The sequence below is a fragment of the Danio aesculapii genome, chromosome 13 (genome assembly GCF_903798145.1).
Source record: "Danio aesculapii chromosome 13, fDanAes4.1, whole genome shotgun sequence".
Lineage (NCBI taxonomy): Eukaryota > Metazoa > Chordata > Actinopteri > Cypriniformes > Danionidae > Danio > Danio aesculapii.
In genome coordinates this window covers 33,884,572-33,908,620 of record NC_079447.1, presented here as the reverse complement: position 1 = coordinate 33,908,620, position 24,049 = coordinate 33,884,572, and the positions used below count along the sequence as shown (strand labels likewise).

At 34.2% G+C, this 24,049-nt stretch overlaps 1 protein-coding gene across 1 annotated transcript; it reads right to left on the bottom strand.

Annotated features, from left to right (window-relative positions):
- Positions 1-570: 570 nt before the first annotated feature.
- dapp1 (dual adaptor of phosphotyrosine and 3-phosphoinositides) lies at positions 571-22,565 on the bottom strand. Its single transcript, XM_056471207.1, has 9 exons — positions 22,451-22,565; positions 19,326-19,448; positions 15,947-16,080; positions 15,728-15,858; positions 9,793-9,840; positions 9,462-9,524; positions 9,305-9,390; positions 5,096-5,183; positions 571-1,694 (listed from the first exon to the last, which is right to left on the bottom strand). Exons 1-9 carry the CDS (start codon positions 22,504-22,506, stop codon positions 1,671-1,673), a joined length of 753 nt encoding a protein of 250 aa, XP_056327182.1. The 5' UTR covers positions 22,507-22,565; the 3' UTR covers positions 571-1,670.
- Positions 22,566-24,049: the final 1,484 nt, after the last annotated feature.

The window sequence follows — 24,049 nt, the reverse complement described above, 5'->3', positions numbered from 1 at the left end:
CTTGGGAGGTGAAGTTGAAATATATGTACAGTAAAATATAAAGATCACCAAACAACACGTGAAATAAATTTCTCACAGCAAGAAGGTCACTGGTTCGAGTTCCAGCTGGGTCAGTTGCCATTTCTGTGTGGAGTTTGCATGTTCTCCTGTGTTGGCGTGGGTTTTGTTCGGGTGCTCCGGTTTCCCCCACAGTCCAAAGATATGCGGTATAAGTGAATTGTGAATGAGTGTGTAAGGATGTTTCCCAGTACTGGGGTGAAGCTGGAAGGGCATCTGCTGTGTAAAACATATGCTGGATAAGTAGGCAGTTCATTCCGCTGTGGTGACTGCTGATGAATAAAGGGACTAAGCTAAAGGAAAATGAATGAATGAGAATTTATCATTTTTACTTTGGTGATGTCCAGCATTCTACTGGGATGACGTTGTAGACCGTTTCTCAAAATATAGCACTTATGTTTCCTTGACCCAGAATCAAATGTGTTCATGGTTAAACACCTGAAACTGCTTAAAACAGAAATGCTTTATATTACGACATTAGTAATAATACATGACATATGAATATATGACATATTTATTATAAATACGGCTGGCAACAAGTAGGACATCATACACCATCATACTGAACAGGAAAAGTACTCATGTTTCCACTTTTTTGTATTTACTCGCACACAAAGAATTCAAAATGTGCTTTAAATAAAGATTGACCGGAAACTTGATGATTGTGATGTCATGTTATATTAGTGTATGATTTATATTTGACTTCTGGTGATTGTATTTAAGCTACAAATTGAATTACAGATATGTTTCAGATTATCTTAATGAACAAAATATTTAAGAATCATTAACCTTTGTTGGCCGCAGATCTTATTGTCTGCAGAAATACCACTGGGAGTATTTTATAGGCAGTGCCAGATAGAATCTGCAGACATATGTTGACATTTCTGCAGAAAAGTTTGGGCGTATAGCAACTAAAAACCTAAAACATGAAATACAAAAATAATAACGCTATAACTTTTATTTAAACTTTACAATACAATTCCACTTGTTTGGTAAACAAAGCAAGTCTCATAATATATCTGCTAAAAAACAGAAAAATGTACTTTACAAACTGTATTGTAAATAAATCATATAAACACTTGCATACTATTCAATCATATTACTGAAATGAATATAAAAACTGAATAAATATATATTTACACACATTTACACTAGTAAATAAAGACTTAATGGTGGGATCTGTGGATAATTCTGCACAGATTCTATGTGGATTTACATATAGATGTTGTTTTAGTAAAAACCAAGAGTGACGGACACCCAGTTTGGCCCAAAAATGCATCATCATTATAAGGTCTTATTCTGGAAGCATTGTTACTTCCAATATACTGTATATAGTAAGGGTTTATTTAGATACGTTTGGGAGCAGACACTCTTTAAAGGTACATTTATCTTCATGCTGCAAATATATCTTGGGTTGGAGAAGAATAAAAAAAATCAGTGTCTGTAAACACAAAAACAAAAACCTACTGTCAGTTAGAATGCCAACACAGCTTCCAGACTCTTTATAACTGCTCCATGGGAAATCCTATGCAGTTAATGTATCTTGTGTAATCACAAAGACAGCAGCACACAACTCTTATTTGCTCCAGTTTTTCTTCTTTCCATCGTGAGCATCATCTACCTTTCTTGACCTGTGACTGGAAATACAAGAAAATAGAGGAACAGACAAGAAAGAGGCATGTTTAAATTTAATACTACAAAGCTGTTTGCTTAGTTTAAAGCATAGGTCTCAAGCTAAATTCCTGGAGGGTCGCAGCTCTGCACAGTTTTGCTACCAACACTAATCAAACACAGCTGATCCAACTAATCTTCTTCTTTGTTGTTTACTGGTGGTCGGCAACCAAAATTAAGGTGCATTACCACCACCTACTATACTGGAGTGTGGGCCTGAGTCAACTACCTCCCAAATAACACACACAAACCACTTACATCTTTTAAATTATGCTAATTAGACCAGCTCTTCTAAGATAATTTAATAACCTTTCATTGTTATGTCCCCCAAGTATAATTTTAATGCTCATTTCAAAAGGTCCTTGCTTCATAATTTCTTTAATATTTCTCTTTCTATAATGAATTTTTGACAGTGACATAATACGTGTTTGACTGACTCCTCCTCTTTAAATTAATCATGTAAGCCAGTTGGATGTTTCCCTATTAAATGTAATGTTTTATTTAAACCTGTGTGTCCCATTCTCAATCGTGTTTTTATGCCTTCTGTTTTATTATTTCCTTTACCTTTCCTCCAATTTCCAGCTTTCTCCTGAATTCTATTGCAGTGTCTGCTTGTTATATCCATATCCCAATTATATTGCCATTGTTTTAATGTTATTCTTAACTATAAATTTGGCTTATGATTTACTAAATAGGATTTTCATAATTTCATCTAGCTTCATTGCCTCTTTAGCTAAAACATCTACAGCTTGGTTTCCTTTAATTCCTATAGAGTATGTGCTGGAATTCACATAAACACATATCACATTTGTTCTCTGAAGTCTAAATAAAATTTCATATATGCAATTCTGCCAGTTCTATGATGATAGATCAACTATTGAAGCTGTTCAAGACTATTTGGAACACCTCAATTATTTGGATCAGCAGTGCTTGATTAATGTTGGAGCAAAACTGTGCAGAGCTGCAGCCTTCCAGGAGTTTGAGACCTATGCTTTAAAGGAATCTACTATCTAAAGACGTATTTAAATGAAAGTGTCCTGAGTTGCAGAGATTGTGCAAACATTATCGCATTACTAGATGCTTTCTTTACTACTGTTTTTAAAACAATTTTAATTGTGTTTATTTTGTTATTAAGAGGAAAATGGTACATGCAGTATGGCCCGACACGGTAACACTTTATAATAACTACACACTATGAATCATTTACTAAGCATTAGCATCTAGTGAATTCATTATTTGTTAAACATTACCTCTACATTAATAAACCTTATATATAATTATAACTGCAGATACAAATGCTGTATTCTTGACTTACAACCACATTTAAAATGAGCTTAATACTTGTACTTTCATACTTTGTTAATGGTTTATTTTTCATTATTAAATTAACTATTGCATTATTTACAAACCATTTGTATTTAAGAGTAGTTGGTGGCTTTTAAGATAATTCAGAATGAGTTAGTAAATTATTAATAAACTATTGAAATCAACGTTTATATATCTTAATATTCAGGCATATAGTAATGGTTACTATGTATGTTAATAAATGCTTTATTAACTCAACTTCATGCAGTGTTGTGACCTAATCTAAAGTGAGGACTATATATGCTTTATAAATCTCTTATAAATGATAATTAAAGGCTCAGTATCAAATGAACAATAATATTTGCAATCTTATCAAAAAAGTAAAATAACTGTAAAGTTTAAACATTGCTGAATAACAGGAGTGTCAAAATATGACATAAAATTGGATAAAACAACAACAATATAATAATTTTACAATATAATAAGATGCAATGTTTAACCTGTACAGTAATTTTATTTTAGGTAAGGTTGCAAAGATAATTTTTTTATTTGAAGTACAGTATCATTTGTGTGTCTTCAAATGAATAGGAATGAATAATGTTGTTTATGTACTTTTTTCCTGTTTAGAATTGAACTGAGCATTTAATTGTCATTTATAAGAGATTTATAAAGCATAAATAGCCCTCACATTAGATTAGGTCACAAAACTGCATGAAGTTTAGGAAATAAAGCATTTATTAACATAAAAATTACCTATTGGTATATGCCTAAATAATAAGAATTATAAATGTTAATTTGAATAGTTTATTAATCATTTACTAACTCATTCTGAATCATCTTAAAAAAAACAACCAACTACTCTTAAATAACTAGTTTGTAAATAATGCAATACGTAATTTAATAATGAAAAATAAATCATTAACAAAGTATGAAAGTACAGCTATTAAGCTCATTATAAATGTGTTTTTAAGTCAAGATTACAGCATTTGTAGCTGCAGTTATAAACTGTTTACTAATGTTTGTTAATGTAGAGTTAATGCTTAACAAATAAGGAATTCACTATTTGCTAATGCTTAATAAATGGTTCATAGTGTGTTGTTATTATAAAGTGTTACCTCTCAATTAATTAAACATTTTGACTCGATTACTATTATTGAACAATTATTTAATTAATTCAATTTCTTTGCCTTCATAGTTTACTGACAAGTTTTGTACAGTAAATAAAGTGAGAGGTTTCTGAATGAAGGGTGCATTACTTGATTTTAAAATAATTAAAGGAAACACAGACTATCTATCTACTACCTATGATTATTTTTTGAACCTCAACGTTCAACTGAAATTAATCCACGCTATCTATGCTCGTCACCGATATCAAACCGACCAATCACAAAGCCTGCGCTACGCATTGTCGCCATGTGTTGTTACATGTTTTGATAAGTGCGCAGGTATGCGCTGTGCTGTAACATATATGTGTGTGCTCGACACAGAAGTATAAATCAGAGCGGGGTCACGTGACTCCACACAAAACAGGGAAAGTAATTGAAAAAAATCGGCCTGGAAAATTTGATCGATTTTACATTATCAATGTCGATTTTGATTACTTTCGATTAATCGCCCAGCCCTACTAAAAGGCACAAATTTTAAGTATTAACTTATATGTTATAGGTACTAGGATCTAATAATTAACTATTAGTGTCTGATGATATTAGTGTCTGAAGTATATGTTGTTTTAATGCATGCAAAACATACAAGCATGTTTTACAGATTTAATGTTGAGATGGCTTGGCATCTGTCCAGCATATGGGTGATGTCTGGACATTCGTTAACAGTAAAGTTCTTTTCAGGTATTACTATTTGCTTTAATTCCTAAAAAAGAACTAACATGAAGTCTTCTGTTAGTATATATATTATATGTATATATAGTATAAGGGCCACTGGGGTCAAATTAGTTCCTATCTACTTGAATAGAAATGACTGACACTACTTGAAATGTTAAACATTACGTATATATTGATTATTCATAGTGGATTTTTTTGTATGGTTAACTTTAGGTTCCTCTTACCAGTTTCCATCGTAGTATTTTAATCCATTCATCTGCCTCAGCTCCGGATTTTGCACACAAATAAAAGGTTCTCTCAGGAAACACCAGACTACAGGAAGAAGACAGAGGAAAAACAAAAGTTTAATGAAGAATCCTCAATTAACAATGAAGTAAAACATGAAATTGAGCGTCAGAAAATATGTGGGCAGGAGGAAGTCCATGTATAGCAGTTCCTGACTGTACTTCCACTTTTCTGAGCATCACTTACGTTTAGAAAAAATCAGATACACCGATGTTAACTGCACAATATTAGGTTTATGACTGCCATTACGTCCTATTACATATTATGACACATCCTACTTATATACTATTATTATATCTTAGTCATTGTACAGTATACATTTTACTTTGTTTCATTTAGTTAGTATATTGAAAGCATCAACTTCCACTCTTCACTTCAACACTTGTTTTCAGTTTCCAAAAATAGACTGTTATTTTCTGCTTGGACAACTGCAGAAGTTTCAGATGTAAAAACAAACAGGACATCTTTCACAACAGAAAAAAATGTCTCTTTGTTCTTCAGAATATTTGCTTTTTTTATCAAAATGGATCATCTATCCCACAGGTTCCTGTTCCTGGAGGGCCACAGCTCTGCACAGTTTAGTTCCAACCCTAATTAAACACACCTGATCAAACTAACTGAGTCCTTCAAGCTTGTTTGGCTGCATATACACTGCAGATATTGATGGTCAATTCCGATTTTGAGAATGTATCCAATTTTTTTGATGACCTCCTTACATCTTTAAAAAGTGACTCGTATCTGATTGTCTGTATTTACCAAGCGGCAAACTCCCGCTCTCCCTCGTTAAGCTAATATGAAAGTAACTGAAATTGCAATTCATTGAAATTCCGCTAGTCCTGGCTCCATATTAGAGCAGATTTTTTTCGAGCCCACTGTTAAAATGGGCAACTTTACAGCAGAAAAAAGGTGTTTACAAAAAACGATTTTGGTGTATATAGCTAATATCACCCTTCATGACAATGGTGAGGGGGTGAATTTTTTTATAACTCATCCGTTTCATTTATATTAAGTTATATTAAGTCTGCATAATTAAGGGCGTGGCCACTTGAGTGACAGCTAGGTCTCGCTGGTCACCATCACTTCACCTCAGCTGATTCTGGCAGATAAGCCGCTGAACTCGACATATACATCATATTTTTGTTTTGCTTTATGTGGCTTTACACAGTCAATAGCCTTTTAGAATTATTTCCTACAATTATCAAAATAATATGGCATGCTGTGTGCACTTAATTGTGCTCACAAACCATTCACATGGCCTCCATTTGCTAGGTGAGTGAGTTATATACGTGTATACCATATCTATAAATGTATTTGTTTTATTTAAGATCATTTATCATTTATAAAGTTCTTTAGACCTGTAAAGCACTCCAGAATCTGAAAGACTGTCATACAGTTTTATGCCTGGATATCATAAATAGTCTTGCATTTACTAACACAGACTATATTTTAAGTGTTTGGAAGTAATTTGTGCTTTGCTTAGTGGCTCAGTGTATAACAACAGTGTTTTTAAAAGACTAAACACTTTATTGATAAAGTGTTCAACCAAGCACATGTGGTCAGAACACAAACGAGTCGCATGTAATGAAGTATTAAGCGGCTCTCCCAAAGAAAAGCCCATCTAAGCAAAATGCTGGCAGGCGTCTATAGCTCCGCGCACGCTCTGCTTCCTTGCCCTTGTTTGGTATCCCCCGGTCGGTGCGATGACACGCAAACGAAATGGCGACGGTTGGCCACGCCACTTGTAGCTTCTTTTGCGTTCTTCAGAAACGCATGGGTGATGTCACGGATACTGCGTCCATATCTTTTACAGTCTATGGTATTTACACAGCACACGGCAAAGGTGCAATGAGCAGGAAAAAAACAGCTGAGCTTACTTTCTCTATTCCTGTATGTTATCTGTTTGCAGGGTGTCATTTTTTAAATATTTTGACAAGTTGTTTTACTATAGATTATGACAAAAAAAGTTCTCATTCTTCTTTTAATCTAGGCCTTTTTAAACCAGTTGGCGTCTTTATGTAATGTCCATGGCGTGATTTATGCATGTGATGTATGCAACAGCTTGTTTAAATTAAATTAAATTAAATTAAATTAAATTAAATTAAATTAAATTAAATTAAATTAAATTAAATTAAATTAAATTAAATTAAATTAAATTAAATTAAATTAAATTGTTGCTTTATTGGTATGACAAATGTTACAAATGTATTGCCAAAGCAGTTCTAAAGTTTACATAAAAAGTAAAATAAAAGTATACATATATAATAAAACAGTAAACATAGTAAATAGTAGTAGTAAAAAAAATATATTTATATATAACAATTAAGTAAAATATCAACAATACATCATATTATTCAATATATCACATTAATATTCAATATATCATATTATTATTTAATATATCATATTATTATTCAATATATATTATTCATACAAATCAATACAAAAATAATAATAGATCAGAATAAATTGTTTATTTAACAATCAACATATTAGGATAAAACAGTAATAAAAACAATAATAATCAGTATATTTACAGTGATTCATTTATAATAATCTAGGTGTGTGTGTGTGTGTGTGTGTGTGTGTGTGTGTGTGTGTGTGTGTGTGTGTGTGTGTGTTTGCACGTGTATGTGTGTGATGTTTTTATTGGTCTTCTCTCTCTTTTTGTGACAGGCATTAATGTATTGTAGTAAAAACTATGAGGTTGTAGTACTTAGTAGTACTACTGGAGGTGTGTTTTATTATCTAACTCAGTAAATTGTGGGTAAATGCTCTGTAGTTTTGGGTAGAATGTTTCTCTGATGTGCTGATAGTTTGTGCAGTGAGTAAGGAAGTGTTCCTCCGTCTCCACCTCTGCCTGGGCACAGTGTGGGCAGATGCGGCTCTCTCTGGGTTGCCAGTTCTGTCTGTATCGGCCCCGTCTCTACAGTCAGACTGTGAGCCTGTATTTGGTCATTGTTGTTCTTAATTTACTGTCCTTTACTGCACTCTGCATGTTGCTGTGGTATAATCTCTATTTAGGTCTAAATAACATTGAAGTTTGCTTTGTTTTCTGGCTGCTTCATTCCAGTAAATCAGATCCTATTCTTTTCGTGCATTTATCATCTGATTGGGATTAATTCTGTGGATGAGCATGTCCGTGTCCTGTTGCTGCCTGCTGTTAGTCATATTTGTTGTGTTGGTTTGTGTTTGCAGCTTCAGGACCATCCGAATCAGGGGGCTTTTGTCAAGAGTTGGGGTCACACATTTTTACGTGTTTCCAGAATTTGACAGCTCGTTTCTCAAGGTCTGTGCTGAACTGAAAGCACCAGAGTTGACATAATTCGCTAAGATTATACCACAGCAACATGCAGAGTGCAGTAAAGGACAGTAAATTAAGAACAACAATGACCAAATACAGGCTCACAGTCTGACTGTAGAGATGAGGTCGATAAAGACAGAACTGGCAACCCAGAGAGAGCCGCATCTGCCCACACTGTGCCCAGAGTTGACATAATTCGCTAAGGTTTTTAATGATGCGTGACTCGCATTGAGAGGTGAAAATCTGCTTCCACTGCAGACATGAGGGCACGGATGCGATTAATATCGGATAAATTTTCACATATGAACAAGGCCTGAAACTGGTTTGTGTAAATCGGAATCCATGTGATTTTTTCTTGCTTACACGTACATGGGCCACATGAGAGAAACAAATCGGAATTGAGTCACTTGAACCATGCAGTGTAAATGCAGCCATGTAAGTGTGTTGGAGTAGGGACGAAAGTAAACTGTGCAGGGCTGCGGCCCTCCAGGAACTGAGTCATTTGCAGCAATGTGATGGCTTGTCTGTTTTAAGCCTCTGTTTATTTCAGCAAGCAGAAATTGCAGCTTGTTTTTAAGGAAGTTAAAAATTAAAATGGATCAATTTAAATATCCCTTTTTTATACATGCCTGATGCTATCAAAAATACAATCATCAAGTAACAATAGAGTCAACTTTGTTCATTTAAAGAGTTCTTCTTCACCAGAAAATACAGCTAATTATAATTATTGCATGTTTACTAAAATTTCGGCAATCTCAGATGCTCAATAAGTAAAGTAAAATGATTAAGGAGATAATACAGAGCTATGATATCTCAAAGTGCAGGTGTATGATGATAAATGTCTTACCAGAAGCAGTTTACTCTTTCCTGACTGTAATCGAACTGGACAGCAGAGCACTCCGTCAGGTCCAGGGTCCGAATCGGCTCCACAAACTAAGGAGAGAGTTTTCTATGAGATAAATAATTCTTATCCAATTATTACTGCATAAAGTACATGGACCTACCATTTTGTCTTTGAAATATTTCAGTTCATATCTATTCAGTGTGAACCATCTCTGCTTCCAGTTCTGCCCAGAAAACAAATAAAGAGGAATCTAGTCAGCTAACATGTTTACTCTAGATCCAGTCTAACCCAGTCACAATTTGCCTTAATAGTTTAAAACTGGTTTCCAATGCTGAAAGTGATTAGAATTTATAATTACTGTCAATACACTGGATAGACCAAGATTACTCATTTAATCATCCCTTAGGGGAAAATGACTGGGCATCACTGCACAATAAGAAGAGAAGAATAATACAGTATATTGTGACTGAAGGATGTAGAGCACAGCTTACCTTGATAAATGCTCCTTGCTTAACCAGATAACCTTCTTTAGTTCCAAGCTGTTGACAACATAAACACACATTAAAAATTTCAGAAGAAGAAACAGAACTACTTACACAGAGATAAATACAGAGATAAATGCCACTCACTGTATGCGAGTATTTGTTTTTAACCAAATATTGTGCTAATAGTTGATTTCTGATAAAAGTTGTTTCGAAAGTTGAGTTGGATAAAATGGCAGCAAATAATGATGAAAATGCAGCATAAATTAAATATAAGAGAAAAATGTGGTACTTTCATTCAAAATTGATGTGCTTCGTTATATTATTTTGCATGAATGGAACTTAATTAGATGTAAAAACCATCTCAACAATTAAACGAGTGCCAAAGAGCCACCAACCTGATTTCATCAAGTAGGACATGTTCTCGGATTAACATCTATGTTGATCCTGGAACAACATTCCAATCAGTCAATCAGAATTAAGGGATAAGTTTATAGTTTATGTTAAGTTTAGGCTTAGGTTTATGCATTTCTACATAATTGTTATCCAACTATCATTAACTCTGATTTTGGGATTAATTCACAGTTATTGTTGGGTTTAGGGCTAGGGAATAGGGATAGATAAATTTTTTTTAACAAAAATGATGTTCCAGGATCAACATAGATGTTAATATGCAAATATTGGAAACACATAACAGCAAAACCATTATTTCAACATGATTATATGTAAAAGATATTAAAATAACATCAAAACATATACATTTGTTTTTGTGTCAGGTTTAAGATGATCTTAAATCAGAACAAAACGAGTGATTACAATATACAGTATTTATTGTCCCTGTAATTTAATGCACAAATTAAATTACATATACGTGTACTTAAAAATTGGTGCCAGATGGAATTGAATCATATTATATACAATAAGCCTTGTTTTACAATGAATTTATAACAGCTAAGGGGTGTTGTTTTATAAATTCGCTTAAAATAACTTATTTTACATTCTGTTATTACGCTACACAGCATGAGCTGCCATCATTCACCATTGCCAATATTCACAATTTCTTGCTTGCACTGTAAAATTTTTAAGCCAGTACAACAACAACAGCAACAACAAAAAACATAATCCTTATTTCCTTTTGCTTTTTTCTTGTTCACTCAACTTTTGAAAACATTAGCTGCGCTGTCCTAAAACTATTTGTCAGTAATACAAAAAACATTTAGCTGGGTTACCATACGATTATTAGTTTTCTGGAGAGGTGAACTGCTCTGTAACAAAACTTTATAAGTTGTGCCAGCTGAACATTTTTTTGAGTTGAGTGAACTAAAAACATAATCCTTCTTTCCTTTCGTTTTTTTTGTTTACTCAACTTTTGAAAACATCACACTGACCTAAAGTGTCTGAAGTAGAGTGAACAAAAAAAACTTGTAAATTGGTACTGAGAAATATTATTTTATCAGAACAAACAAACATAGTTCAATTGAAAATAAATAAAACTAAAACAGAGACAAATGTTAACAAAACATTTATTAGAAACAGAATCAGAAACAGGGCAGGAGGCAAAACAACTATAACGGTAAACAAGACAAGGATCAAAACATGCCAGGACAAACAGGGGAAGAAGCTTTGTAATGCTTCACAGTAAAAAACAAGAATCAGCAAAGAGTCTGTGTGAATGACGTGTCTTTATAGTAATCAGTCAATCATGAGCTTCCAGCTGTGTGTGTGTAATCAGGAGGAACCAGGAACTGGTAGTTTGAGCATTTGATTTGTCATTTAATTATTACAGGATTTTACTGAGTGGTTCATAAATATTAAATATCAAATACATTTTATTTCTCATTTGAGAATGTATTTGATTTATTATTTGATCGTTTGAGTGTTTGATTTATCATTTGTGTAGTTGTTTTGAAAGTTTGATTTATTATTTGATCTTTTTAGGCATTTAAATTTTCCTTTTAATTTTGTTAGAAAAAAACGTCCATACATATACATAATAGTTAAATACAAAATAACATACCACATGCGCTAAGTGTTTTTTTTGTAGAGCGAACTAAGTAATTGTGAGATGAAAATTCACATTAAAAGGCTTTCTGCAGCTGTGAAAAAGATAAACACAAATGAATAATAATTTCAAATGACATCAGCATTATTGCAGTATAGTATTTTGTTGTTGTTGTTAATAATAATGACAATGCTATTATTGGTGCTACTATTATTTTTGTTGTTTTTGTTAGGGTTAGAAATACCGCAACCTTTATTTTTTCAAGTGAGGAGGTCTGAGATTAACTCAACAAAGTAACAAGTTGGTAGAAGCTTTTTTGGGTGAACTTGCAAAGTTTTGCTCACAAAACTGATCTTTTTAACTTAATGAAGAAAATTTTAAGTTAGTAAACATTTTAAATGTAGTTGTACATTTTTACAGATTTTTGCCAAACAAACAAACAAACAAACAAACCCAAGTAATTTTAACTTTTTTCAAGTTGGATTTTTTACTGTGTGGAGATTCAAAGGAGAACTGAGATGTTTTTCTTTGTTCAGAACTGCTGGAATGAACAGAATGTTAAACATTCACTGTTTAGTTTTTTCACTTGCACGTTTCTAAAACACTCTTATAGTCTAACTCTGAATTGTTGAAGAGCTCATAGATTATATAACATTCAATAAATCTTAACTAATCTGAATTACCTGGTTAATATGTCTCATCAATGGGGGTGTTGAGAAGTGAAGTTTCACCAACTAATGTTGAGAGGAGTATGTGATATGAATGATCGCGGCTGGTCTTTCATCAACATTAGTAAACCAATTGGATTATTTCAAACTCTAGTATTAGTCCCTTATCTTTGTTTTTGAAGGATCCACCCTATCTCACCCTTTCCTTTTTTACCAGGGAGAGCTCTCGAGAACTACCTGATCTCGTACCCCCTTACATGCTCATTGACCAGGTGGGAGCCCCTCTCCTGGGACAGCATGCCAAACCTGCTATTATTATCAAGCAATATCTAAGTGTGATATCTTGAAATAAGCTGAATGTGTTAGCTGAACTTTAGCTTAATTATGAACTTTTTTTTATTAATATGCCTGGAGGTGGGGAATAATTAGTCAAAATGGTCATTAAACACCAATCATATGTGTTTCTGCTGCGCTCATGAATCAAATGGCCAAATCAGAAGTATTTGTACTTTGTATAAGTCTTTACAGACTGCAAAAAACGGGAAGTTGGAAGTAAATAATCTATTCATTTACTCAATAGGGAAGATCAATTGTGTAACTGAACTGTTCACATTCATTCAACTTTTCTTTTAAAAAATCAGAGATCAGAGTTGCAGTTATCAAATAGAAAATTTGCCAAAATCCATATTTAGCTGGGATGCTTAAAAGTTCTTTTCCTAATTAAAGTAATAACTTGTACCTTTGTGTTTTGGTCAAACGTCCTCCTTGCTTCTTATGCTTTGATTTAAAGATGGTAATGCAGTGCTTATAAAGCTCTGCAGCTACAAAACTTTGTAGCTGGTGGTTTTGATTCATGTCTAATACATTTTTCAGATTTTCATTCAAAACATTGATGGGGAAAAATAATGGAAACTCTTTGTATGTATTCTATTAGTTATATTCTAATTATCATTATTACAGGAACAAAAGAAATAATCAACAATATGTATTTTGTCACAATACACCAGCCCTACCCAGTTATAAAATCCTCTTTTTAATTTTTGACATTTCTTTAGCTTATGCAGTCTACTTTGCATATGAAATTGTTTTATAAAACCCTGTATCTACAAGCAGCACAATTAAACAATTTGTGTCAATGGTGCATGAAATTAGTCTGCCTCGACTCAACTTCCACTCCAAATTGTGTGTTAATTCTCATTTCCCAAAAGTAATAAATGATTATAGAAAAGATAAGTCAGCAGTTGTGTTGCCTCTGCACTATTGACAATGGGGTGTCTCAGCTGTGACGACAGCTATGGAGCAGCTTCATTTACATTAAAGGTTTACGTTTAAGAATGATTATGTTTACTCTGACTCCGCTAAACATAAGGTATTGCCATGTACTGAACTTTGAGTCTGCTATGCTGAATAAACTTCTTCATTGAGATCTTCAAGACATCCTCACAATTTTCTTACAATACTAATGCCAGATGCAGCTTGTTTCAACTTGAAATACTTGATTAAATTCAAGTTCAAGATAAGATACATTTAATGTCAAATATCTTTTAATTGCCCTCATGCAGTTCATGGGGTCTCAAAAAGTTAAAAAGTAAAATTACTTAAATATTAAAAAAGGTTTTAAAAGTCTTAGGGTTCTATTTTAATGATTTAGGTAAAAAAGCATTAAGACTGTGTCCGAATTCACTTTTGCTATTTTAAGGACGGAAAAATACAGTTTGCGCCATGGCGCATGGTCTAACAGGGCTGTGCTTATTCTCTTCATGAGTTATGAGTGTGTTTTAATCATAACGTGCATTAAACCAATCAAAGTCTCATCTCCTTTAAGAGTCAGTTGCGTCGCGCCATGGTGCATTCGCTATTTACATGGCGGACTTTGTAAGCTGAAAAACTGAACGCTTTAGTATCGAGAAAACAGTTAAACAGACCATCTGCAGTACGAGAATGAGCCTCCTCCATTCGGCCTCTTTACTTTCTCTTTACTTTACTTTTACTCTTTACTTTACTCCTTTACTTTCGTTAATGAGGCAACTGTGTTGTACGCACTCCACTGAAGACATCATTTGTTTGCTAAGAGCAAAGACATTTGTTTGCTAAGAGCAAAGATCTTTTCAAAACTATTTCTAAATTCAGTTTTAATTTCCAGCAAACGAATAAATGGACAATAATAACGAAGTGTAGTTAAAAACTGAGTTATATCCAAACACACTATTCTTATGCCCCATATGGTGATTCATACGTCTCCAAAACCTGACAGGTGGACAAATCAAAACTTGTTTTTATTAAAAAATATATAAATATACATATAATAAATAATACTCATAATAATAACATCATAATAAAAATTGTCATAAATAAACTAAAACACGCCCCCCGTGCATGAAGGTTATTGTTTTTGTTACATAATAGTTTTTTAAACATTTTAATCCTTTATTTTTTTTCATAGATTTCTGTTCATATGTAAATATATTTGTGAATTGCTGTACATCCTGTGTGTATTAAGTGCTCAAACCTGCATAGGCGCTCTGCGCTGGACTTTAGACCAGCTTTTAGTTGGTCAACGGTGTGGTCTATATCAGTTCCTCAAAATAGCAACACACCCATGAGTCCACAAAATGGCGCACATAGATTTACTATTTAAATGACGTGGCGCAAAACGTGAAAATTAGGGTTGCGCTGGTCTGAAAATAGCAACAAATCGCCAAACACGTCTTGCGCCTAATTGTGCTGGGTGTATGAGAGGGCCCTTAAATTCATTCGAAGGTCATTTTAAAATGGTGTTTTTTTACTATGTTCCAACAATCCATCTCAATAAAACTTCTATTTACCAATATGGTTTAATTAGCTTTCTTACAATAACATTTGTTTAACAGTTCATGTATTTATAACTACCTGGTGAGCTCACTGACATGGATAGACTGTTATGCATCGATTTAGGTTAATATAGTATATAAGAAAATTATACTGAATAAAAGTATATGTGTTCATAACTAGAGTGTGCTTGTTTTACACATTTAAAATATGTCTAAGAATTAACTACATTTAATTTTTTTTATGGGGCAAGTAAAAATAATTTCTACAGGCCATTAGAAAAAACTTTAGCAAGTCTGAAGTTTAATTCATACTAGTCTTAAAAATTCGTTTTAAATCTGACTTGGTGAAATCTGCAGAAACCCTGTCATAAATGAAGAAAATGCAGCTGGACATCAACTGCAGGCTGCAGATTATTTTCTGCTGATGATTCATAGTGTGTTGGAATGCTATGAATTTGACTTACTGCTGGAGCATTAGGCACCAGGTCGTTCTCATGTCGGCCAGTCTGCATGGCAGTATGCACACACACAGTCTCATAAATCGATGGCTCTTCCACTTGCCGTGGATATGGGAACCGCAGCACTATCAGATTTCCTTCGGTTGTAGGAGTGAAACAGAAAACAGGGTCACTATGCCACTGAAAAGCAGTGCTGATTTTGTAAATTAAAAGCGCACCACCAACCTGTCTCACTGCCTAGCAAGGGCTGATTGGCTAGGTGACTGCAAAAATCTTGTAGGGAAGGAAATTCATTGAAGCCAAAGCAATATCTGCCAAACTGCCGGCGGACATGAAAGTGTTTCACTGAATCCTTTGCTCTGAAAAAAGCGTGGAGATGAAAAACAAATCAGTCACAGAGATGTGAGATGGGCTTTGTGAGTCAGCTTCTGATTTATACCTTCCACAGCGGGAGTAACAATGTCATTTTGAAGATGCAAGACAGCAGTGAGCTTCACAACTGACGCTTACAAGAGAAAAGGGAACTGAAAAACTTGTAAACCAAAGAGTCTCAGAATTTAAGAGAAATGGAAAAAATGGGGCTAAAAGAAAAAGCACATTGTTTCATCGTTTGACTTTTTAAATGGCTTGCTTAATAAAAGGTCAAAAGAACATGAGACATTTAATGGTGACATCCTACATTGTTGCACAAAACAAAGTTCAGATACAGTGGGTACGGAAAGTATTCAGACCCCCGTAAATTCCTCTTCTTTTGTTATATTGCAACCGTTTGCTAAAATAATTCAAGTAATTTTTTTTTACGTTTTTTCAGATTTGTAAAACATTAAAAACTGAAATATTACATGGTCCTATAGTATTCAGACCCTTTGTGACACTCATATATTTAACTCAGGTGCTGTCCATTTCTTCTGATCATCCTTGAGATGGTTCTACACCTTTTGAGTGCAGCTGTGTTTGATTATACTGATTGGACTTGATTAGGTAAGCCATCTATCTACATATAGTAAGGACTTACAGCTCACAATGCATATCAGAGCAAATGAGAATCATGAGGTCAAAGGAATTCCTGAAGAGCTCAGAGGCAGAATTGTGGAAATTAAGGCACAGATCTGGCTGTAATTACAAAAAACAATTCTGCTGCACTAAAGGTTCCTAAGAGTACAGTGGCCTCATAGAGCCCTTCCTAGAGCTGGTCAAACAATCAGGGGTGAAGAGCCTTGGTGAGAGAGGTAAAGAAGAACCTAAAGATCACTGTGGCTGAGCATCAGAGATGCAGTCGGGAGATAGGGGAAAGTTGTAGAAAGTCAATCATCACTGCAGCCCTGAATAGTCAGGGCTCTATATAGAGTGGCCCGACAGAAGCCTCTCCTCTGTGCAAGACACTTAAAAAAACACCCAAATGACTCAAAGATAGAGAGAAATAATATTATCTGGCCTAATGAGACCAGGATAGAACTTTGTGGCCTTAATATTAAGCGGTTTGTGTGGAGCAAACCAGGCATTGCTCATCACCTGTCCAACACAGTACCAACAGTGAAGCATAGTGGTGGCAGCAACATGCCGTGGGGGTGTTTTTCAACTGCAGGGACAGGACGACTGGTTGTAATCATAGGAAAGATGAATGCAGCCAAGTACAGGGATATACTGGATGAAAACCTTCTCCAGAGTGACCTGACTGGGCTGAAGGTTTACTTTCCAACAAGACAATGACCCTAAGCACACAGCTAAATCAACGAAGGAGTGGCTTCACAACAACTCTGTGACTGTTCTTGAATAGCCCGGCCAGAGCCCTGACTTAAACCCATTTGAGCATCTTTGGAAAAACCTAAAATGGCTGTCCACTAACGTTTACCATCCAACCTGACAATTGGAGAGGATCTGCAAGGAGGAATGGCAGAGGATCCCCAAATCCAGGTGTGAAAAACTTGTTGCACCTTTCCCAAAAAGACTCATGACCGTATTAGATCAAAGGGTGCTTCTACTAAATACTGACCAACGTGTCTGAATACTTAGGACCATGTGATATTTCAGACTTTCTTTTTTAATAAATCTGCAAAAATGTCAAAATTCTGTGTTTTTCTGTCAATATGGGGTGCTGTGTGTACATTAATGAGGAAACGTAACTTAAATGATTTTAGCAAATGGCTGCAATTTAACAAAGAGTAAAAAAATGTAAGGGGGTCTATTTTAATTTTCAATATTTTCATACCCACTGTATGTTTAGCTGAAGATATTATACATGGTGTACATACACTACCATTTAAAAATTCGCTCAGTAATTTAAAAAAATTTGTTTCAAACTATGTCTTTATCAAATGAATGCCATTCTTGTGAATCAAATCAGGATTTCAACAAAAAAACAAAAAACAAATAAGCAGCAAAAATGTTTTCAAAATTGTTAATATGAAATGATGCTTAACGTCTGAGTGGAATCTAAATTTACAATGTTTATTTGGCTAGAGCACATTGCTACTGTTTAGGTGAACAATTAATCCGTGGAAATTAAACCACTGAATTTTTTTTTGTAATTTTCAGTTATTGTAATTTTCAGTCTGACTATTTACTTCCATGTTTGAAGTGGAGGTCCTTCTACTACCACAATATTATTAATCACGTGCCTCTAACCATGAGTTTGCTACAAGGGAATGATGTGCAACATGAAAGTCAATATCCCTATTCACTTTGATGTACTGTCCATGAGTGGCACGGTGGCTCAGTGGTTAACACTGTCGCCTCACAGCAAGAAGGTCACTGGTTCGAGTCCCAGCTGGACCAGTAGTCATTTCTGTGTGGAGTTCCATGTTCCTGTGGGTTTCCTCAAGGTGCTCAGGTTTCCCCCACAGTCCAAAGACAGGTGAATTGGGTAAACAAAATTGGCCTTAGTGTATGAGTGTATGTGTGGATGCAAGAATGTGTGGGTGTCACCCCAGTAACGTAAAACATATACCGGAATAGTTGGCGGTTCATTCCACTGTGGCGTCCCCTGATAAATAAGAGACTAAGCCAAAGGATAATGAATGAATGAATGTACATAAATATACTCAAATAAAACACATAGACTTTTAAGATCAAACCTACACATTAGAATGTATTTCATAACTGAATGTGTACAGACAAATACAGAGCCGCCCCATTCAAGCTCCAATAGATACTCTGAAATCTATATTATTGTTACTGTACTACAGTTTTGACACCAGCTGTAAAATCTGGACTGGACCATCCTGCTAATCAGAGCAGAACTGACTCATTTGAAACACTGAGAAATTTGTTGATGTGAAATAGATATTATAGTTTGTTTTTCACAATTTATTGGCACTTGTAATCCTCCAAAACAAAAATTAAATCGCTTTAAAAAGCACTATGTGGGACTTTACATGCTTCAAAAGATATTTTTTATTTACTAAAGGACAATATAACACGTTATATGTTTTCCCATGTACGCACGTATGCTGTTAAGGTAAATTTTATGTAGTTTGGCAGAACTTTTCCTTCATCATCTGAACTGAGGACACACAATGAAAATGTTGAAATATATTTTGTGCATACTGCACTTTTGTGTCAAAATGATTCAGATTAGGTGACATCCAAAGAGGACACTTCTTACCGTACAGACAAGGCGAAGCAGTCAACACCCTTGTTGCTGTTTCTGAGTAAAAAATTCCCATCTACCCCATTCGAAAGGAGAAGAGCTTCAGCTGCATGCCGGGACAAATCATAATGATACCAGCTACAGAGAAAGAAAGAGAGTGGTCATTTCAACACAAAAACTTACTGTAAGGTGTTATTTATGCCAGCATCCACATAACACAATATAACATTTCTCACACACACATACTGTACATCCATTCGTCTCTCAGTACATTCATACTTTAAAACCAGAGTAATTGTGCCTGAACGTGTGCCTGAATCGTCATTAAATAGTTCACTTTGATGAGCAAACAGTACAATAGTTGAAACAGAATATTTTATTTTTAAAGGTATAGTAAATGATAAATGATTGCGTATAAAGTATAAAAAACGTCCACATGTACCTTAATAAAACCTGCATCAACTGCTAGACTTGTCAAATCATTAACAATTTCAATAGTATCTTATTTGTTTTTTTGCATTGAGTATTAGTAGACTGTCTGCTTAATATCTGTTGATACTGCCCCATTCAATAGACATTTAACTGACTATAAGAAACTTTGCAAGTACATGTTAACTTACACTAACCCTAACCCTAACCTAACAGTCTACTTATAATCTGATGAGAATTAGTTGGCATGTAGATGCAATGTAACTTGAATTCAACAAACGGACCATCAAAATAAAGTGTGACCGAAATGATTTTCGCTGCCAGTACCAGACTGATCTCAATTCATGTGTTCATCTTAATTACTTTAATATATATGGATATTTTATGTATGGCTGTAAAAATTGTATTTGCTATTGATGACGTTTATTCGATTCTTGCTGTAATACAGAATCACCCTGTTCACAAATGATAAATTTTACAACAAATACTGCTAAAATATTAAAATGATTGACAAGAAAAATAAAATAATATTTGTTTGTTTGTTTGTTTATTGATATGTTCATTAATTGTATATTCAGCTGCACAGTGGTGCAGTGGCTAACATGTTCACCTCACAGCAAGAAGATCGCTGGTTCGAGTCTCACCTGGGTCAGTTGGCATTTCTGTGTGGAGTTTGCATGTTCTCCCCGTTTTCTTTGCGTGCTCCGGTTACCCCCACAAGTCCAAAGACATGCGGTATAGGTGAATTGGGTAAGCTGAATTATCCGTAATGTATGTGTGTGAATGAGTGTGTATGGATGTTTTCCAGGCATCTGCTGCGTAAAACATATGCTGGAAAAGTTGGCGGTTCATTCCACTGTGGTGACCCCAGATTAATAATGGGACTAAGCCAAAAAAATTTAATGAATGAATTGTACATTCGCATTAATACTATACAATTCTTGGTCAATTTAGTTAAATTTCAATGGAAAAGTAATTCTACAATAAAATCTTGTTTCAAGCATAAACTCTTATTTTTGTTCAGTGTCACAGAAAACACAATTTAATGTCTTCATTTTCCATCTCAAGCAATTATATCTTGATTTGAGGACATATACATTTTTCTTCTGGAAAGCAATGTTCTGAAGAAGATTTTTTTTTAAATTTGCAGCGAAATATTTAATGTCATGACCTTATAAATTTAAGCCTTTCTGCTCTGATTTTTGGCCTGAAATTGTCAAAGGGCCTTTTTAGGACACTGCAGAAAAAACTGCAGCAGCCTCTGCACTTATTTACAGACAAGACGATTCTCATGACCTAATTTGAAGAGAGCAAATCTGAAATTTTATTCTAATCTACTTTTCCCAGCATCCTATGTTTATGTGCCTTTTTCACTTTAAACTCAATAAAAAATAACCTATGAGTGACATTATTAAAAGTTAAATTACTGAACCTACACATAGAAGACTAAGAAAACATTTTTAAAAGAATGTTGAAAACAAAATAAGATGTTTCGTAGAAACCTGTAACCACTGACTTGCATATTTGTTTTAAAACTTAGAATACCAATGTTTAAACCAATGTTTCCAACAATCTTCAAACTATCTTTGAAAAAAACAAACAAACAAACAAACAAACAAACAAACAAACAACTTAAGCTGGTTTGAAAGAACTAAAGGGTGAGTAAATTATGGCAAATGTTTCTGTTTTGGTAATAACTAAACTCACTAGGCCTAACTAAACAGATGAATAAATAAATAAAAACATCCTAAATATAGTCATTCTTAAAGTAATATAAAATATGATGAAATTTATTTTTATTTTGTATAAAAGCATAATGGTTTATTTTTAATTTGCAGGGGTGACTTAACTCGGTCCTGGAGGGCAGATTTCCTGCAGAGTTTAGTTCCAACCCCAATTAGAAGCACCTGACCCACCCAATCAAGCTCTTTCCAGGTATACTAGAAACTTCCAGGCAGGTGTGCTGAAGGAAGTTGGAGTTAAACTATGCAGGACACCAGGACCGAGTTTGGGCAACTGGTTTATTTCTGTGTAATAACATAGCATTTAATGTGCTTATTGTTATCACGTGGAAAGTTTGAGAAATATTTCCTCGTTCTTTCACTCACGCGTCTGAACCTCAACAACAAATAACCTACAGGTGTAACTTTACAAAACAACCTTTACAAACCAATAACTGTATAATTACAAACACGACTGTGCCTTTCATGTTTTTGTTTTCCTCGTTTTTTCTTCACAGGTGCTCCAAGCTACTTTTACATAAATATAGGCTATCGAGGGATGAATCAAGGCAACACACCTGAAGGCGATTGAAACAAATTGAGGTAAAGTTGGTTTTATATTCGCACATTAGTTCATGTCTGAACACTTGTGACATGGTCTCTATATTGTTTATTTTGAATATTCGGTCTGAATAAACTGCATGCAAATATGACTTCAAAACAACACCATTAGTTCTATTTAACTGGGAACAATGTACTTTGATAATCATTGGCCGCTAATATGCAAAATTTAGCAAAGAATACTTTTCTGAAATTATATTAAGGAGAACGTCCAAATGTGGGGATAGAATCCAACTTTACCCCAATCCAAACAAGTTTAAGAGAAGTTAAAATAAGTCAACCGAGCGCGTACTATCCTGTATAATATTCTTATTATTTTATGAGTTTTGGTCAATGTTTGACAAAATAAATTTAGTTTCACCAGCTCACCTTACAGCTTCGAGCTCGTCGATGTCCTCGCTGCTCCGTGTTGAACTGACGCTCATGTTTAGAGAGAGAGAGAGAGAGAGTCAGTCAGTCTAATCTCAGATCAGGTCGAAGTCAAACAGTCTTTACGTACTGTAATGTTACAGTCAAAAGCGATAGCACAGGGAAGTCAGAGAGATCCGCCCACAGACTAATGTCATTATAAAATAGGGAAGCGTGAGCTGATTTGCACTTGTTTTCATGATACACTCACCACATCTCTTACAATTCTAACTTGCCTCATGATGACAAAACATGCATGTAATATTTGATCAACATAACTATATACAGTATGTTCACGATAGTAAAAAAACTATCATGTACTAACATCTTCACTTAACTTTGTTACACAGACAAAAACACAAACATAAGCATGTGAGAAACATACAGAAGATGCTCAGTGTCATTCATTCACAAGACTTATAAACACTATCATGGTGACAGACATAAAATTAATGCAATATATATTATTCATCAACATTAGATGTAACATAAATCTCCAACGTGCACAACTCAAGAGAAAAAAAGCCCCAAAAAGCATAAAAAGTGTCATGCAGGGAAATCTAGGAAAGACAATTTATGGTTAATAACTGTATATATTAAGGAAACTTACCGTTAAAAACCGGTATGGATTTTTACGTTTTTACTGTTAAAAATCACAGACATTTTTTACAGTGTACATTGTCTTGCCTCATATAGTGCTATATCACCACAAAAGTACAATTAGCAGTGGTGGAAAGAGTACTGAAAAATCATACTTACTGTAAAAGTACTATTACTTGCCTAAAAATGTAGCGCAAATATTGTGAATATTACTCAAACTATGAGTAAAAAGAAGCTCTTTAAAATGTACTCAAGAGTAGTTAGTAGTATTACCAGGGGCGTCCCCAGACCCAATTTAAAAATCTCCAGTGCCCCAGTAAATGCTTTGAGATGTGATTTACTTCATATGCAAAGTGTGTTTATTAAGAGTGGAAATCCCGGAATAAAGACGTTATTCTCTATGTGCAACTGAAGCAACGCTGGTGAAAGCAATGTGTTTAATCAAAAAGCAAACTGACGCATCAAGTCGACAAAACAAAAGTTTTAATATTATGAGGGTGATCTTACTGCCTCCTGATAGATTTTTTTGTATGAAGTAAAAAGGAGGGATGACGAGTCAGAGAGGTAAAAACTTAATAAACCTAATTCTCTGTCTAAGACAACAGATAATTCTATAAAACATCTTTTTTTTTGTATTCTATAGAACTATCTATAGAATTTCATTCAAATGAGATTATTATTCATGCAAAAGATTTCTTAAATGATCTGAGCATCACTCCAGTTGTGTCTTAACGTTGTTTTCCAGTTACATTTAGGATTAATTTCTGTTATTTATTTAGAATAATATTTTTATAATAACAATAATACTTTTATTTAGTTATAATAAATATTTTTTGGTAAAAAAAAAAATATATATATATGGGTTGCGCCAGTAGAGCTTTATGTCTAGCAACGCTAGTATTATGTTGTAAAAATCTGTTGCATTTACATGTAGATTGTGGATGTGTGTAAACGTAACAT

Bases quoted from the DNA above. Each gene is read 5' to 3' on its own strand.
- dapp1 (XM_056471207.1), bottom strand. From the start codon at position 22,506: ATGAGCGTCAGTTCAACACGGAGCAGCGAGGACATCGACGAGCTCGAA. The intron at 19,449-22,450 runs GTGAGCTGGTGA...CTTTCTCTGTAG, and splicing joins GACGAGCTCGAAGCTGTAAG to CTGGTATCATTATGATTTGT. The intron at 9,841-15,727 runs GTAAGTCAAATT...TGTTGTCAACAG, and splicing joins TGGTGCCTAATGCTCCAGCA to CTTGGAACTAAAGAAGGTTA.